The sequence below is a fragment of the Cololabis saira genome, chromosome 2 (assembly GCF_033807715.1).
Source record: "Cololabis saira isolate AMF1-May2022 chromosome 2, fColSai1.1, whole genome shotgun sequence".
Taxonomy (NCBI): Eukaryota; Metazoa; Chordata; class Actinopteri; order Beloniformes; family Belonidae; genus Cololabis; species Cololabis saira.
Window position 1 is genome coordinate 17,730,544 of NC_084588.1, and position 17,141 is coordinate 17,747,684.

The following is a 17,141-nucleotide window of genomic DNA, read 5'->3' on the forward strand; positions in this document are numbered from 1 at the left end:
AATATTCATTAGAGCAAACCTGCAAAAATGATGATGCAATATTCTGTACACTTTGATCAGCTTTTACATCAGTGCAAACATAAAAATGTTCTCATTCATTGACTCTGCAGCCTCTTTAAGCAGATCAGACACCATTTCTTCACCACCCTAAAATCTGGTCTTTCCCCAGCAAGGTAGCTTATATTAATGGATTTAACCTGGTCAGGGTTCAGTTTCTCTGCAGCCGCTTAAAGTGCAGATTTAAAAGGATGTACCGTACGTCAAAGACCTTTAAATCTGTGAGTATCAGACAAGCAGAGTTGTGGTTTCCTTCTCCTTTTATACTGGAATCCAAAATAAACCAACCCTAAAGCTGGTACAACTGCTAAACAATCAAAAAATATGACACCAATTACAAACATAAAAAACATTAATAGCAGCAGCAATCAAGTCCTTCGGGAAAATTTGATTTAAGTAGAATCTGTAGTAATAGCCTCTGTTCTGTTGTCTGCCTGTTGAGGTCTAGAGCTACATGTTGATGGCTTTAAAATCTGATTTCACAGTGCAATGCGTTTGCTGAACTTCAGTGTTTGTGAGTCAAGCTCTTTTTAAATGGATATTGTCTCATAATGGGGGAAAAAAAGGAAAAGTGTTAATTGTTTTGCTGAAACAAACTAGAATCAAGCACTGAGTTGCCATCATGCCATATGATTTAAAAATAGACACCTCCTACTGTAACTGTTGTACCATTTCTGTTTTGTTTTTTACATCTGTGTCTTTGATTTGGAGTCAGGAGCCTATTTTTTTTTAATACTAAGAGGTACCAGCAATAACAGCCAGTTTTCTCAGTATTGCATGAAGCCTTTTTTAAAAAAAAACATATATACAGTATGAGGGGGATCCCCTGCGATGGACTGGCAATCTGTCCCGGGTGAACCCCTGTCTCTCGCATGTAATTAGCTGGGATAGGCTCCAGCAGACCCCTGTGACCCTGCAAAGGATAAAGCAGGTATAGATAATGGATGGATGGATGAGGGGGATCATTAATATACCTAATATAAAGTTCATATGACTGTTTTTCTGCTCCTTTTTTAATGATCATAGTCTAGCTTAAGCAATTCATGGCCATGACAGAATCCCATTAAAAGTTTTTTTTTTTTTAGAAACAACAACCACCCCGCTGTAGAAGTGCCGTGAACTAAGGACATATGATAAGAAGACTTGAGTAGATTCGTATTCATCAAATCAGCTATGTAATTGTTCTACTTTTTAATTATTTTAATAATAAAAAAATGGCATGTCCATAATTATCCCAAGTCTCCTTTGAAATCAGCAGCAAGTCTCTTTAGGTTAAATAGACTGTGATAATAAGCTCAATGCAAGTTTCTACTGTGGTGAAGATATTCTGAGAACAATAGATGGTCTTAAAGGATGGAAAGCTGAAGTTGTGGTCTCAATTTCCCTCTACAGATTCTGGATGGGATCCTGGTCTGGATACCGGCTCGGTCACTCTGGAGAACAGATATGGGTTTTTGTTATTCCTATCTTGACCATCACCTGAAGCAAAGATCATTAAACATTCTGCTGGATGTTTTCCTGTAGAATCTTAATGTTCTCTGTTTTTATGATCCCATTAACGTTGACAAAGTTGCATTTCCCTTTGGTGGAAAAACGCATTACCCTTGAAGGTGAATGTTTGTCTTCTATTTACCTAGATAGTGTATTTACCTAACTGAAAGCCACGTCCCTGTGTACCATTTCCGTATCACATTATGTGTGCCCGCCCGGTTGAACTAAATGACTTGTGGCTACCTTCTGTGGAGAATTCTTGCAGCGTCTCTGCTGGACAGTATGTCTTGAGATGTTTGTGCCAAATTTTGTTAAGATTTTTCAAGGTGACATTGCCTTGAAACATTTTTTTTTTAAATATATTTTTATCCCGATTTCTTTCCCATTTTATCACCCAGTGCTCCTACCTAAGTCAGTCCTGGGCATTGCTCATCCTCTACCAACCCCGCCACCACCCCCACACTGAGCTCAGGTCTCCGTCTTATCCTAAGGAGTGAGCAGGCCACTCTGTTTTTAAAGAGCATATTAAGATGCTAGAAGAACATTTCTGTGATTCTTCAGGAAACATAGCCTTGGGGGCTGTAAAGAGACTCACATGTAAAATGCAGCCAAATTGGTCCAAGCAGGGTTAACAGAGAACTATATGAGCAGTTTGGAGTGGTGTCGTCAACATCCAGATCTGATTCCCAAATAAAACCTGTGTATTTGATTACTGAGAGGAGGTTTAAATAATTAAGGTTATGGCCTTTACTACAAAAATTGATGATAATAATGATTAATAAATGTTTATTATTCAATTCATATCTGTTCATTAATGAAACAGAAATTCACAGGAAGGAGACTTTGGCTCGGTTATGACAAATTTGGACTTAATAGTACATTAGGCCTCAGGCTAACAGATCACTGCGAAAACATCAGCATCTTCATCAATTGAAGCCCGCTGATGTTGTGGAAATTAACACGCCTTATTGAAAATGATTGCAGATTACTTCAGGATTCATACTGGACATTCATATCCATTTGTGGAGTGATGCAGAACAGATTGGGTGAGGGGATGAGGCAAAATAAAAATGTCACACAGTTTAAGAGAATGTACAAAGACAATATATTCACAAGGTATAGGGATGGGGACTGTAAAGCATATGAAGAGATGGGGGGTTTGTATATGTATGTGCGTGTCCTTGTGTCCGTGTTTCAGCTTGATTGTGCTTTTCCACAAAAATGTAGATAAAGGCTAGGGCCAGACAAGCATATAGCTTCTCCTTGCTGATTTTCAGACATAGTCAATTTATATATATATATATATATATATATATATATATATATATATATATATATAATTTGGAGCTTGCTTAGACTTGGATTTTCCAATTGTTTCATTGGTTTTTAGTACACATACACTTTAGTTAGGATGGATGAGGACCAGTTGGAGAAAAATATACAGCAATCTATTGTTTATTTCTAAAAACTTTATTGGCATGAATATGCACATCAGCTCGTATTTTCAGCTGTCTTTTGAAAAGACTTTTGAAAATGATTAAAATTGTTAGGATTTCAATTAAGCTTTGGTGTTCTTGGGTCTTATCTTGTTTTTCTCGCCCCTGTCCTCTTCTGTTAACCTCATTTCCTGTTTTACTTTGAAGGGCTGTCTTTGGTTGTTTTTTGCTTTATTTTCCTTGGCCTCATCTTCTTGATTGTTTGCACCTGTGTCCCTTCAGCCCTGTGAGTATATTTAGTCTTATGCTGCTTTCAAATAGAACGCGGTTTGCGCCGCGCACACCGCCGGGTGGGTGCAGAGTCGGCGCAGAGTCACGCAGGGTGGGCGCAGAGCAAGGCGTGCATGCACGCATCGCGTACATATTTGTTGCAAGGTGCTAGGCAACCGAAAAAAGGTTTTTCCGGTCTGGCGCCCTTTTCCCATTCGTTTGGACGTACAGTAGCTACAGCTCGGTTTGAAAAATGTATCTGTCCCTGCTTCAAAGAAAGGCCCTGGCTTTAGTTCTTCTTCTGAGGAGGAGACGAGCAGCAGCAGCAAGGAGGGTCTGGGTCCATGAAATCCTCATGAGAAGACAGGATTTGGGGGAATACAGGTTCGTACCTTTTTTAAACACACCTGGTAGACCAAATTCTGGGATATTTCTCTCCATTTTTGTTTTGTCCCTTCTTATTGAGGTCACGATAGGCCTGCAGTCTTGTATCCCACAGCTCCTCACACAGACTCACAGCCGAGATCATTTTTTCATCCATCTTGATCTTCTCTGATCTACAACCTACAAGTTTTTTTTTTCACCCTCCACCACCTTCTGTCCTATTGGACGCGCCGAGATGTCGCAGCGGCACGGTGAAATACATTTTTTTTTAATTCGAGCGCAGGCAGGCGCGGCGCAACGCCGCGGCATGCGCCCTCTTGCACGCTTGCACGCCGCGCAAACCCCGCGGCATGCGCCCTCTTGCGCGCCGAGCTTGGCGGCAGATCTCGTCGCTCTTGCGCGGCGGCAGCACATACACAATGAATGGGAAAGCCGGCGGCGGCTGCCGCTTTGCGCGTTCTATGTGAAAAGGGCTTTAGTCTTTTGCTTCCTTCCTGCTGCTATTTTATTTTTATATTTTTTCATCTGTTTGCCCATTTGCCTATAGTCATCTAGTTTGTTGTTGTTGAAGTTCTTTGTCTTGTTGTGTAACCTTTTTGTGTTGAGCTTTTGGGATGCCTGATTTGCAGTCCTTTGTTGAATAAAGGAATTTTCTCCTGCTTCCTGAGGCACCCCTGCATTTGGATTCTGTACTACAACCTCAAACGTAACAATAATATACAGTCACATTTATGGTCCTCACTGCTGCCCAAATCTGCAATTCACAAGCTTGCTCTGTTAAAGTAGCTATAATGTGTGCTTTTGCAAAAACTGTATGATATTTTGTTTAAAGGAATTGAAGAAAGAAATACAAACTACTGCATCTGCTACAGCTATAAAAATCAGCAACATTATTGGTCCTTTTTTTTTGGAGATTTACTTTCGTGCCAGTACTTACTGCTGTCCACCATGTTCCCGGGTTGTCTAGTCCACAGTTGTCGCTGTACTCCAGGCAGCAGGAGTCTGGCACGCGTGTGGCATTATAAACCTCGAACCAGTCTGTGTGGTTGGTGACGCCACAGCAACGAAACTGCACCAGAGAAAGTGAGAGAGAGAAGTCTTTTACTGTCATCACACTCAAGTCTTCTGAAATTAGTGTCTTGAAAACAAACCAGCATCCCCGGATAATGGGATCTAACATAATTCATCCTCTAAGAATAACATTTTCTGGTTAAAACAATTCATATTTGCAGAAAATGATTTAGCAACTGTTTTGATACATGTTTCAAAGCTCCTACCTGTTTTAATCATTTTCCTAATTTATGTTTAATATGGATTTTTTTTCTCAAAGTGAATCATATTTTTTTACCAAAAAAATTCAGTTAATCTCTGTACATTAAAAACATAAAGTGCGCCGGTATTTTTGTTCACCTCCTTTAACCTTAATTCCACAGAGCGGCAACGCTGTCTGAACTGCTCCTTAAAACGCTGCGTGTGCAGAATTTGAAACTGGTGTTAATTTAAAACTCTCTCTGCCTGTTAAACAACAGACAAAGGATTTAAGGTAGAGTTGTAGAATTTAAAACCAAATAAAAAAGGTAGAGACTGCACAGAGTTTATTCAAATGTAACCGCCTTGAAGTGTTAACCGGCCTACAAGTGTGATTTATCATACCTGCATTACTGCGTCTTCTTACAGATGTGAGCCCCCTTTTAAATACTCTACATAAGTACACAGTCCTATAAGTTGCCATGAAACATTATTCAAGGTGAGCTTGGCTCCAGGGACATCTGCCAAATTATCCATTCAGCAACTCAGCATGTATGAAATAAACTTGAGAGGAAGGGAGTGACCAAATGAGGGCTGCCTTCTAACGACCTCAGTCTCTGCGAAGCTCTTAAAAAGGAGAAGCGCGCGATCATACTTGCATGCATTTATTTCTCAAATAGTGATTTACTGAAACAGATTCTGGACTTCTTATATTCAGCAAATAAAAATGGCATGTTGACACCCACACACAGATACACACCTACACTTATTTACATAGAGAGTGAGTTGTCAACAATGATGTCTTTTCAGATATCCAATATCCGCACAATACCAGACCAAATGTGCATGTGTGCACATAGATCAAGACAAATTTTAATCAATAGAACCAATCTACATGCTGTAACACTGAATCTGTTGAGCTCGGAAGTGTCTGATCTATCTTTTAACATGTCAGGAGGCATTTTTCAGCAGTAGTGCTCAGAATCAGCAATCCTTAACTCCTAGTACTTTGACACAGCAGAAGAGTTTGACATGTTTAGTGGTCATATTGTCTGAACTTATTTTTGCTTTTTTGTTTAATTTCAGTGTCTGATATAGATTTTTGATTCAATATAATATGCTTTTATCTTTGAGTACTCACTCACAATTTAATGCGATCTAAATGGGGCAAACGGTGAAACCTCTCCTAAAGACAAAAGTAAGCCCTGTGACAATTAATAATAAAGTCATGATGCCACATATTTCAGCTTGTGACAGATATTCTCTATGACTTGTTAAATGACACTGATGTTTATTATTGAATGGGCTTCATACATTTTTCTTCACATTTCTTTTTTAAGCACTTTTTATTTTTTTGTAAATCAACACCACACATCACCCACCCAGTCCAGTGATTTCAGTTCTTACGTCAGTTTGTACAATCATCCAGGCGTTGGTCAAACCCACGTTTCCCTCGGTGCCAAACAGCTGGAGGCCCTTCTTCAGATCCCTCTGCGCGTATTGATCAATCTAAGAAAACAAAGCAAGAAAAAACGAGTGTTTTTGAAAAAAAGATAGGAATACTTCAACAAACACGACTGCATTGGTGTGAGTTTTTATAAGAGTGGGGAGGAGACAACGTCCTGCATCAGACGTTCGCAGTGCTCGTTTCCATTTCTTCATGTGGGAGCAAATAATTTGAGTGCAAGCGGTGAAAAACTGTGGTGCCATCTATTTGAAGTGAAAAAAATAGACTATTTGTTATTTTTACAAACCAATTTTGTGGGATTTTTTTTAACATTTATTTAACAAAAGACAGTACAGAAGACTATTCATTATTTTGTTTACACAGAGAAAAGCTGTTTTGTGTTTTTTTTTTAAGAGCAGATTGCCTACTGAACTTACTTCACTTGGTATCAAAGAAAAAAAGCGTTTGTCTCATGAAGTTATCAAATGTGATTTTTTTTCACCGATGCACACAATGAAAATAAACGCTGCAGAGTAATGAATATAACACAGCACTGTATGAGCAGAGTCAAGGCAGTTTGTTTCAGTCTTTTGGAGCTACAGTAGACGTTCAGTCTTCGAGGTCACATGGGTTGTGCATCCAAGTGATGCCTTTTTAAAAGCCCTGAAGATTTACATACTTTGTGACATTGAATGGATATCGAGGCTGATATCTGTGCTCATATTCACAATCTCCTCAAGTCTTTTTGTGCCTAGTTAAGTCTAAGGAGCCGTGGTCAGCGGTGACTGAACTGGCGTTGGACAATATTTTACAAAAAAGTTGATAAAAACCAGGATGCCCATCCCTCTGTGTGCGTTTACTATAAAACTTTATATTTATTAGCGTCAACCTAAACAAAAAAGGTAAAACAATTAAACGAAAATCAGCTTTGAATCAGGAAAACGGTGTAAAATAGCCGTGGGCGTAAATACCTTCACAAGGGTGAGCATGTTTAAATCTAAAACACAATCATCCAAGTATACAGTCAGAGTACAGCTGCAATATACCCACAGCAAGCAAACACAAGCCGCTCAGGCTTTTTTACACCTTTGGATGGTCAGTCTCATCAGACATCAATAGTAATGATCTCCACTGTTTTTGCTCTTCTGTGGAGTCAGTGAAGCGTTGCAGGAACCAAGCACCTTGTCAAACCATCTATTCAAACACATAACAAATGAATATGGCCTTCATTTTCCATTTTAATATTGATAATGAGTTGCTGCATACATTTTTTATGATCCTTATGTGATCCTGATGTTAAGGGTACACATTTTGTGCTCTGTAATTTCCAGAAAATCAATATATGTTGAAACTGATAAATCATATTATGCTACTTCAGATGAGTTTGCATTCTCCCTGCAGTACATGCAGTTTGATTAAATTTCTTTTTTGCACGGTATTTGTCTTCTCCTTAGCAACAACAACAACAACAAAAAAAGTAATAATAATGATTACTGAATAAATCTGGAGGAATAAGGCAATTGGTTCAGAAATGCATTAAAATCAACTGAAGTCTCTGGACCTGTAATATTTGAATAACATAAGTACAAACATACAACTGAAAACATGTCAAATGACGTAGAAATGAGCCAGATACTCAGCAAAAGATAGAAATCCCACAATTATGCATGTAAACATTAAGAACAAATATCAATTTCTGTGGTCATTGTTTTGACACTATATGGTCTGTTTGTAGCTTTAGGAAATTTTAATTCATGCATTGCTGCCAAGTGAATTCATAACCAACTGCAGTTTCCACATGTAATTAAATATCTTGAAAGATGATTGAAATTACAAAAACGCTGCAATACTGTCTTAAAGGTAAATAAAAACAACACAATTATACAATACAATTTCTGAATAATGTGCCTCTGTATAAAATTGAAAAAAGTTTTAATATTTTATTCAATTTAATATTTATTACACATTTTATCATCAAAAGATTCCACGAATCTGAAGACATTTCTGTTGGACTAGGGATGGGAATTGATAAGATTTTTTCTTAACGATTCGGTTCCTTATCAATTCCTTTATCGATTCTCATTTGTGAAAAAAGTACAACAATGAGACAAATGGTGCTAACATGATAGGCAGTGTATCTTAGTTAATTATTTTCCTGCAGTATTATTAGCCAAAGACATGCTAACGTTGCTGCCGCTGCATGGGTTGAGAATTACTGACGATGGTCCGGAGCGGAGCGAAAACGCAACATTCATTGATTGTTATTGCATGCTGTGTGCGCAAATGGTTTTGCATGTTGGTATTTCCTCCCTTTGAAGAAATATTCACTTGGAAAGTATTGCAAGAGTCCGTTGTCGTGTACTGAAATGTAACCAGACTTTCGAGCGTTTGTATCGCTATTGACTGCTGGCTTACGTTGCTACGCAACGTGCCGCCTGATGACGTAATTTGTGCCCACTGGAATCACTGGGCACCAGTTACTGAACAAGAACCAGTTCTCGATTCACATCCCTACACTGGAACAAGCTGAAAATCAGTACTGGATGCTCACTGTCAGATAGCACTGCATTATAGAAGGAGATGAATCTGCAAAAGAAATCACTGCCGGGACTCAGGAATGCCTCCAGAAAACACTAAGTGCACAGTTCCCCATCCCATTCAAAAATGCAGATTAAAGTTCACTCATGCAAAGGAGGAGCCATGTGTGAACATGAAGGAGAAATGCCACCGTCCTATCTGAGTCAAAGCTCATGCAAAATGGACAAAGGCAAAGTGGAAAACTGTAACTTTGTCAAATGAAAGAAATATGAAAATGTCTTCATTAGCTATGGATGCTGCGTCCTCTGGACTACAGAGGATGGGTCCCATCAGGCTTCTTAACAGCATTCAGTTCAAAAGCCTGCGGCTTTCATGGTATGGAAGTGCTTTAGTGCCAATGCAATGGGAACAATGTATGCCCCCCTCCAGATTAAGTGCTTTTATTTGTTTATTTTTCTAGGAAAGGCTTTGTATCCTTTCCTTTTTATCTTTGCCTTGTATCTTTTGAGCAGCCTTAACTTTAGCTGACTTAACAGCACTTCCTTTGTGATCTGCTATGTTGCTGGGACTTGATTGTATTCCTCTGTTGTAAGTCTATTTGGATAAAAGCATCTGCAAAATTGAATGTAGCAAGAAAGATACAAAGATGCATGACATCCATAACAAAATCATGGCTTTGTAGTAGAAGAGTTCTAGCACTAAACTGTCCTGCCTAGTCCAGACCTTTTACAAATTGAACACGTTTGGCACTTCATGAGAATAATAATTATAAAATAGATCCTATGGGACAAGAATGGGATCAAATTCCTCTCACAGAACTCCAGTTAGTGGTCTCTTCAGTTCCCAGGTGAATGTGGACTGTTCTTACTGCAGAAGATGAGGGGATGCTACATAACCCAACCTCCGCTATTTTATATATATACACATATAATGTGCACACACATACACACAATCTCAAAACTCTTTTCAGCTCTTTGCTTCTCCAGTGACACATTTGTAGAAGTATGGGGTAATCCAAGGCTGGGGACAGAACCGCCTGTAATCACACACTGCATGTGACTGCAGGCGGTTGGAGGACAACATATTCTGCAGTGAGCAATGGCCACCCAGCTGGGTAGCTGCTAGTGGCTGTTTGGAAAATGAGGCACCAGCCCAAGGCAAAGATGAACCACGTGTTCAGCTTAAAGTCCATCCATTCTTGATGGCATATGCACTTTCTTTGCATAGGCACTATTTCTATGGTATCAAAGCACAAATATCATTACAGCAGGCCGCTTGATATAGCAACACAAAGTGTTAGACATGTTTCAGGGTGACATGACACGGTGAAAATCTTGATATTTAAAACCAGATGGAACATCCATGTGGGAGAGTGGTGTCTGTGTGCCAGACCCTAGAAAACATAATACTTTCCTTGAAGAATCTGAGGAAAGATGTAAGTAAACTAGAGAAAAAATGTTTTAAAGAAGCTTCTTGAAGTATTTCAGTGGACATTTCACCTTTAGCTATACAATACAATAATAAGGAAATAATAGAATAAGGAAACAACAATAATAATCAAAGCAATGCACTTTTAGATGAGAATTATATAACATGTGCACTTGAGGACATGTCGTGTTGAAACAGGTTTGTGTATGATCCTGTAAGCAACGAGAGGTCCCAAAAACTAACCTTTGAAATCATGTTTCTATACACACAACTGTAAGACTAGGGCACGATTTTGTCATGTTGAGCAAAAATGGACTAAGAAATTGTTTCAGAGGCTCTAAACTGCCAAATGTTAAGAAATTCAAAGATTATGCCAACTCTGTAGTAACAATAGCGGCCCTGTTAATATCAAGCCATTCTGTCGCACAGACCAAATACGTCAGTGTGTGATTACACACAGCATGCGAGCATTGCAGAAAAGTGGAAATTATTTGCAATTTCCCAGCATCTAAATTCCCCTACAGTCTAACTGATATAAGCTATCAACCTCCAACAGTTCTGCGTGAGACTGTAACCTTCTGCTGGTTCCAGTTGCCTGATATATTTCATTTACAGTACGTATTCATTTGAAAGGCACTGAAAATATCTGCAATCTTTTTCATTCAGTTCATATCAAACTGGTATTCTCACTCTCCTTTTAGCTTTTCTTTGGTGTCCTCCGAATTGCATTAAAATTCACAGAGTTTTGGAGCTCTTTCTTTGTTGATGAAACTGAACCGGAGAGAAAATGTACAGATACCAGTAAGCTAAGGCAAGGAGTTAAACTAAAAAAGGTGCACGGCAATGCAAGCTCAGATAGTTTTCGGTTCATTAGTACTGTAAGCCTCACCCCTTCATATTCCTCAAAGTAATGCAGTATTCTACCATTAAAATATTAATTGGGCAAAATTTTCCACAGCCTTTTTTCCAATTATTCATTGAGCTTTTTACGTTTTACTACATAATCCTCTGGATTGGAGCCCTCTCATCCAATCACATTATTCAGCAGAAATAAGATATTGCTTTTAGATCTGTTAACATAAAAAAAAAGTTGAGTCCGTCAAAGATGTGAAAATAAAAGAGAATTCTGAATGAAAAGATAAATGGCACATAATGGAATTTCTTGTAGACTGATGCCATAAACTATAGTATGACATCACAATCCACGTAAAGGGCAACATACAGGAGGTATGTTAAGTGATGTAAGATTCCAACTAAGAAAGAAGCCCTCAAGCCACATTTAAATGGACTGTATAAAGCCATGAGTTATCTGAAGCCATGCAAATTTAAAAATGGTAGAAAAAAATTATATTTTATCCAAATCTAAGTGGGTCATTAGTTAAGTGTGACTCCTCTGAAAGTGTGGTGAGCGAACTGCACACAAGCAGCGGCTGTACTCTTAGCTTACATTGATGTTGTCCTCAGGACTTCTAACTACACAAGGCAAGTCAAAGACGGGCCATCAATTATTTATATGGCAAGGATACGAGGAGCAATAAGAGATGTATGTGGAGAAGAATTGAGAAAAAATAGATGGAAGCACGAATGATAGCCTGCACAGTCGAAAGTAAACAAGAAAATGAGACTTGTGATGAAACAAGAAACGGTGAAGGGCAGGATATGTAAAAGCAAGAACACAGAGGGATGAAGATGAAGTGGTATTATGACTAATGGATTCTAGATAATACAGGCTGTACAGCAAGGATGGAAAAGACCATTTTCATCTTTGACGGCGCAGGATAGTGACTTCAGAGGCAAGGACGAAACGAGAATGATGAGAACAATTTAGGTGCTCCTTCCAAACACTGAATACCCATTACATGTAAATTTACCTGGAAGACAGAAGAGGAAATTCAAGGAAGTAGATAAATTGACTAAAGATGGAGAAAAGAAAGGAAGATCTATGATAACAGTCTTTACAGATTTCCTGTGGCCACATTATCTCAGTCTAAGATGACAGGATGCATAAAACATGCTCCACTTCTTCAACCACAATGACAATGCTTATCCTGAAAAATAAGAATTTTAGCTTTTCTTGATTCATAGTTTTGTCCCCTGAAATGGATTTCCTCAGGATGGCACTTCATCCATCACACTTCCAAGAGGACCATGTTGTTATACACACACTGGAAGACTAGTCACTACTATCACGTTTCAGTCTTTTTATAACTGATTTAACAACATTTAAAACCACATCTTTCAACTGCAAGTAAAAAAAAACATGTTCATAGCACAATTTTATTCAAAACTCAATAGAATAAAATAAATAGAAGTATAGCTATATATATGGGCATCTCTGCTGAGACTGCTGCCACTGCGACCCGGTTCTGAATAAGAGGAAGAAAATGGATGGATGGATGGATGGATGGATGGATGGATGGATGGATGGATGGATGGATGGATGGATGGATGGATGGATGGATGGATGGATGGATGGATGGATGGATGGATGGATGGATGGATGGATGGATGGATGGATGGATGGATGGTAGTATAGCCACTTTTAATACCACTATGATTCCATGCAATTACACATGGTGTTATTACATTAAGTGGGTTAATTGGTTCACACAAAAAAAGGGAGGGTCCTGCAAAGTACTGGCTTGTTAAGTAGCAGGCATTACACACATTCACAGCAAAACTGTACATTAACTTTCTTGGAATTGTAATCTTTAAACCAACACAAAGTGCATCCACTCAGTTCCAAAAACACAGTTCAGATTGTCCAGGAACCTGAACGGGGTAGTACATCAGCTTTAGTATTCAGGTCCACTGATGCATCATATACTGTCCGTTTTATCTTGTTTTTTGGCTCCTACCCTTCTCTTATCCTTCAACCTGAACATTTTTGACCAAAATAAACCAAATCTAACAACCAGCAAATGTGAGAACAACAAGCGAGTGCGAGTGTTCCTCATGCCTCAGTATAATTTCAAATAAAGATTTTGTATATTTTTTTTCATTTATTTATATATGTATATATATATATATATATATATATATATATATATATATATATATATATATATATATATATATATATATATATATATATATATATATATATATATATATGTATATATATATATATATATATATATAAATAGAAGTGGGGTGTGCGTGTGTTTGTTGTTTGTTTCGAATATGGGAGCATTGTTTAGTCTGTTTTCTCACTTGTTTACAACAACTACTACTTCCATTTCATTCCTCTGCAGAAGAAATAAAGATTACATTTCTTAGAAATCGACCCAGTGCGGGCTAAAAATACCCGTTTTTCAAGGGCATTCTTTTTGACTGTAGGCAGACTCTAGTTTGGCTTGTCTTGCCCAGGTAGGAACAAAAATGTCACCCTTTAAAAGTGATGTGCTGCATTTAAAATAGGAGTTTTGAGAGGTTGCCATCCTTGTGAAAAATCTATTGCTTTGCTATAAGATGTATCACTCAGTATCTGCAAATTAAGATAACTCTAGTATAAAACAAGAAAGTAACAAGTGATTCTGGACAGATAATGAAAGGCGCAAACGAGTCTACATGCTTTAAGGCCTCTGACTTTGACTTTTAATCCTGTCCTGGGGAACAGTAATAACATGCGTTAATTATTAAAGCACTGCACTCCATGTGACTAATCTCAGTCTTTAGCTGGGGCAAATCAATAACAATCCCAGCTCTTTTCTGTCCTCTACGTCTAATCAGTTTCTGCTTAACACTTGGGAAACTTTGGAGATGTGAGTAGACAATCAATGCTGCTAACTGGGTAAACGCAGTGAACCTTTAAGGGATGATGCCTGAACGGCCTTAACCACGGCCATATGAGTTAACATGTTGGACAATCTTACTTGTTTACTAGAGCATAGACTTTAACATATACATTCTTTTTCATTTTAAGTTGATGCTTCAGAAATGTCACAAGGCTTGGATTGATTTTGTTGCACAGCTGAATATCTCCTAAAGTCTTTGGCCTGCAGCTATTGACATCAACAGGTGCATTTCTCCAAAGCTGTCATCAAGAAATGCCTTTAGTCTGTCAAATGTTTTACATCAAAGTAAATCTATTTAGATCTGTTGTTGCTTGATCACCTTTAAGCTGCTGCAGTTTTAGTCCTCACTGCTGTCTCACCCAACAATGAAGCTTGACGCTTCTATCATGACTCACTGCTAGAGTCAAGATAAAACAGAACAATTCCCCTCCTTGGGGAACACAGACCTAAAGCTGATTGGTGGATACTGGGGTGGGGTGTTTTTATCTTGAAATTCTATATAAACAGGAGCAGAAGAAGAAAATAAAATCCGGAGACTGCTTTTAGATTGCTGGTTGCCAAAGAGTTAGAAGCACACAAAGCATCTGTCATCTGCTGCAGTGGGAGGATTTGTGTTGTCTTAGTGCAGCAGATGACTGTAGTTGATGCCCTGAGTTTACATTTAGGCTTCAGTTTATTTTGTTTTCTTACGCAGACATGAGTAACATATGTAGTAGCAGGTTAAAATAATATGATTAGGTTTGGAAATTACAGGGATTTTAGAAGTTTCTCTTTAATACCACACTAAGTTCAAAGTTAAATTATTCATAACTTATTTATAATTAGTGCAATACTGTCACTCAAAACTTTATCCAGCTCTCTGTAAAGTCTGTATCTTGTGTCTTTCCTACTTAATGTGATATGTTTTCATGTTGTACAATGTGTGGGTTCGTTGTGTGACTGTATGTTTGTCTCTTTAATACTACTGGACTGGGCAGCTGCAATTTCATTGTGTCCTGATACAGTGAGAAATAAAGGTATCTATCTTTCTTTCTATCTATCTATCTATCTATCTATCTATCTATCTATCTATCTATCTATCTATCTATCTATCTATCTATCTATCTATCTATCTATCTATCTATCTATCTATCTATCTATCTATCTATCTATCTATCTATCTATCTATCTATCTATCTATCTATCTATCTATCTATCTATCTATAGGAATTATGTTATGTGTGACACTAAGATTTGGGTGATTTAACTGAGTTGTGACATAATAATAAAAAGGCTCAAGATCGGAAGAGAGACCAGAAACAGTCTTTAACTGGTAATTTAATAGCTGAATTCATTTTTACGATGTAGAAACTGATAAAGAAATATCTTGTTTTTTAATTTTTTTCAGCTGAAAAGCTAAGTGTAATGATCAAAGGGAGCAAAACTACTTTATAGTTTGGACACAGTTGTCATCTTCTCATTCACGATGACGTTCCTTTTTCAAACATAATTAAAAGTCTTGAAAGCGAATTGTTTTGTGTGACTATTGAAATTGATGTGGAACCGATGGAGAGACCGGCTGTGCAAATTTGCCATGACTAATTCCCTGGACATTGTGAAAAATGGATTTAAAAAAAACCCTTGGCAGATGATTTCACAGTTTTCGTGTTTCACAAACACACTCACTTGTTACCCCCCTCTATTTTCAGTGGCAGAGTCTCCTGAAGTCTCGGATGAGCTCCTTCATCTTTTTGATATTTAGAGTCATGTTGGACGTTTAAGGTTGAACAGCTGGTTGTGCTTTCAACACACCAACTCTTCAGGTTTTTAATCTGTTCTGTGACATTTAAAACCATTTAAGGCGCTATGTTTTTTTAATTTTTAAGAGCATTTTAGATATTACCGACTGTGTGTGTCGAGTGCGTGCTTAATGTGATGGAATGTAGCTTTTCTCATTTAAATGAGACCAAATTTTGTTGCATGTGCAATGACAACAAAGGCATGCTTTTCTATTCAAACCAAATGATATATTCATTTTATGCAAAATGACCAGATTTAAATCTCATTTCATTTTAACTTTGCCTGCTGAGGTGAAACTCTCATATGGAACAGTACATGCTAGATGCCAGAGTCAAACACTGGCAATCTGCTTTTTTTCTGCGACCATGCCTCAGTGTTATCTCAGTATTTCTCAGCCAGAGGATCCATATGACTCTGACCTCGTGGTATAGTGATGCTTGGAACGTGCTAGGATTAAAATGTATTTTTGTGGCCGAAACCTCAGCAAAGAGGGGGCGAAAGAGAACTAAAAATAAATAATGGTCTCTCACAGAGATTCAAAAGAGCCTGAGACTTTGATGTCCAAGACAAAAACAAGTGAAAAAACAACAGTCTCACACAGAAATTCAGTTGGAGTCTTCTGCCTCAGGTTAAAAGTTGACGTGTGATCTTTTTCTGGACTATTTTTGCTGCATTACTGCCAGTTCTTTTTACACATTGATAGCAAACTGATAATGAATAGCTCTCAGTTCAAAATAAAGAACATTACAAATCTGTGCAGGCGACAGGGCTTTAAAATTGCGTTAAAATTGTGTGACCAAACTCCTGCCACTGGCTTGTCTTTTGAAACTCATTTTCTTCAGTCAACAACCATGCACATCTGTGTGCTTTGGAGGTGTGGCTTCAGAGTCAGGTCTGACGGAACGAGGTTGTACTTGAGGTTGTATCACTTCAAATGACTCCTTGATGTGGAGAAGGAGCAACTCTACTCCGACTACCTCTCAGATGACAACATTTCTGACCCTGTCTCTAAAGGTTGAGCTCAGTCACCCTGTTGCCGAAACCGCACCCTCTGGCAGGAGGCTGCGGTCCATCAGGACCAAAACCTCAGGCCACAAAAACAGTTTTTTCCCGTCTGCAGCTGTCCTCATCAACAAGGCCCCGGTCCACTCTATGTTACATTAACGTAAAGACTCCAATCCTGACCTTATGGGTTACATTAACGCACATCCTAAATCACTTTTGTACAGACTCATATCCGGCACTTTAAAAACCTCATATTGTACA

At 38.2% G+C, this 17,141-nt stretch overlaps 1 protein-coding gene across 3 annotated transcripts in view; it reads right to left on the reverse strand.

The window, feature by feature from the left end:
- The window catches only part of tspan4a (tetraspanin 4a), a 213,877-nt gene that overhangs the window by 33,807 nt on the left and 162,929 nt on the right, over positions 1–17,141 (reverse strand). For all 3 annotated transcript variants that reach the window (XM_061709347.1, XM_061709337.1, XM_061709355.1), the window contains 2 exons: positions 6,294–6,395; positions 4,576–4,707 (listed from right to left, as the gene is read on the reverse strand). In XM_061709347.1, the coding sequence (XP_061565331.1) occupies positions 4,576–4,707; positions 6,294–6,395 (234 nt within the window). The remainder of the gene's footprint in view (positions 1–4,575; positions 4,708–6,293; positions 6,396–17,141) is intronic.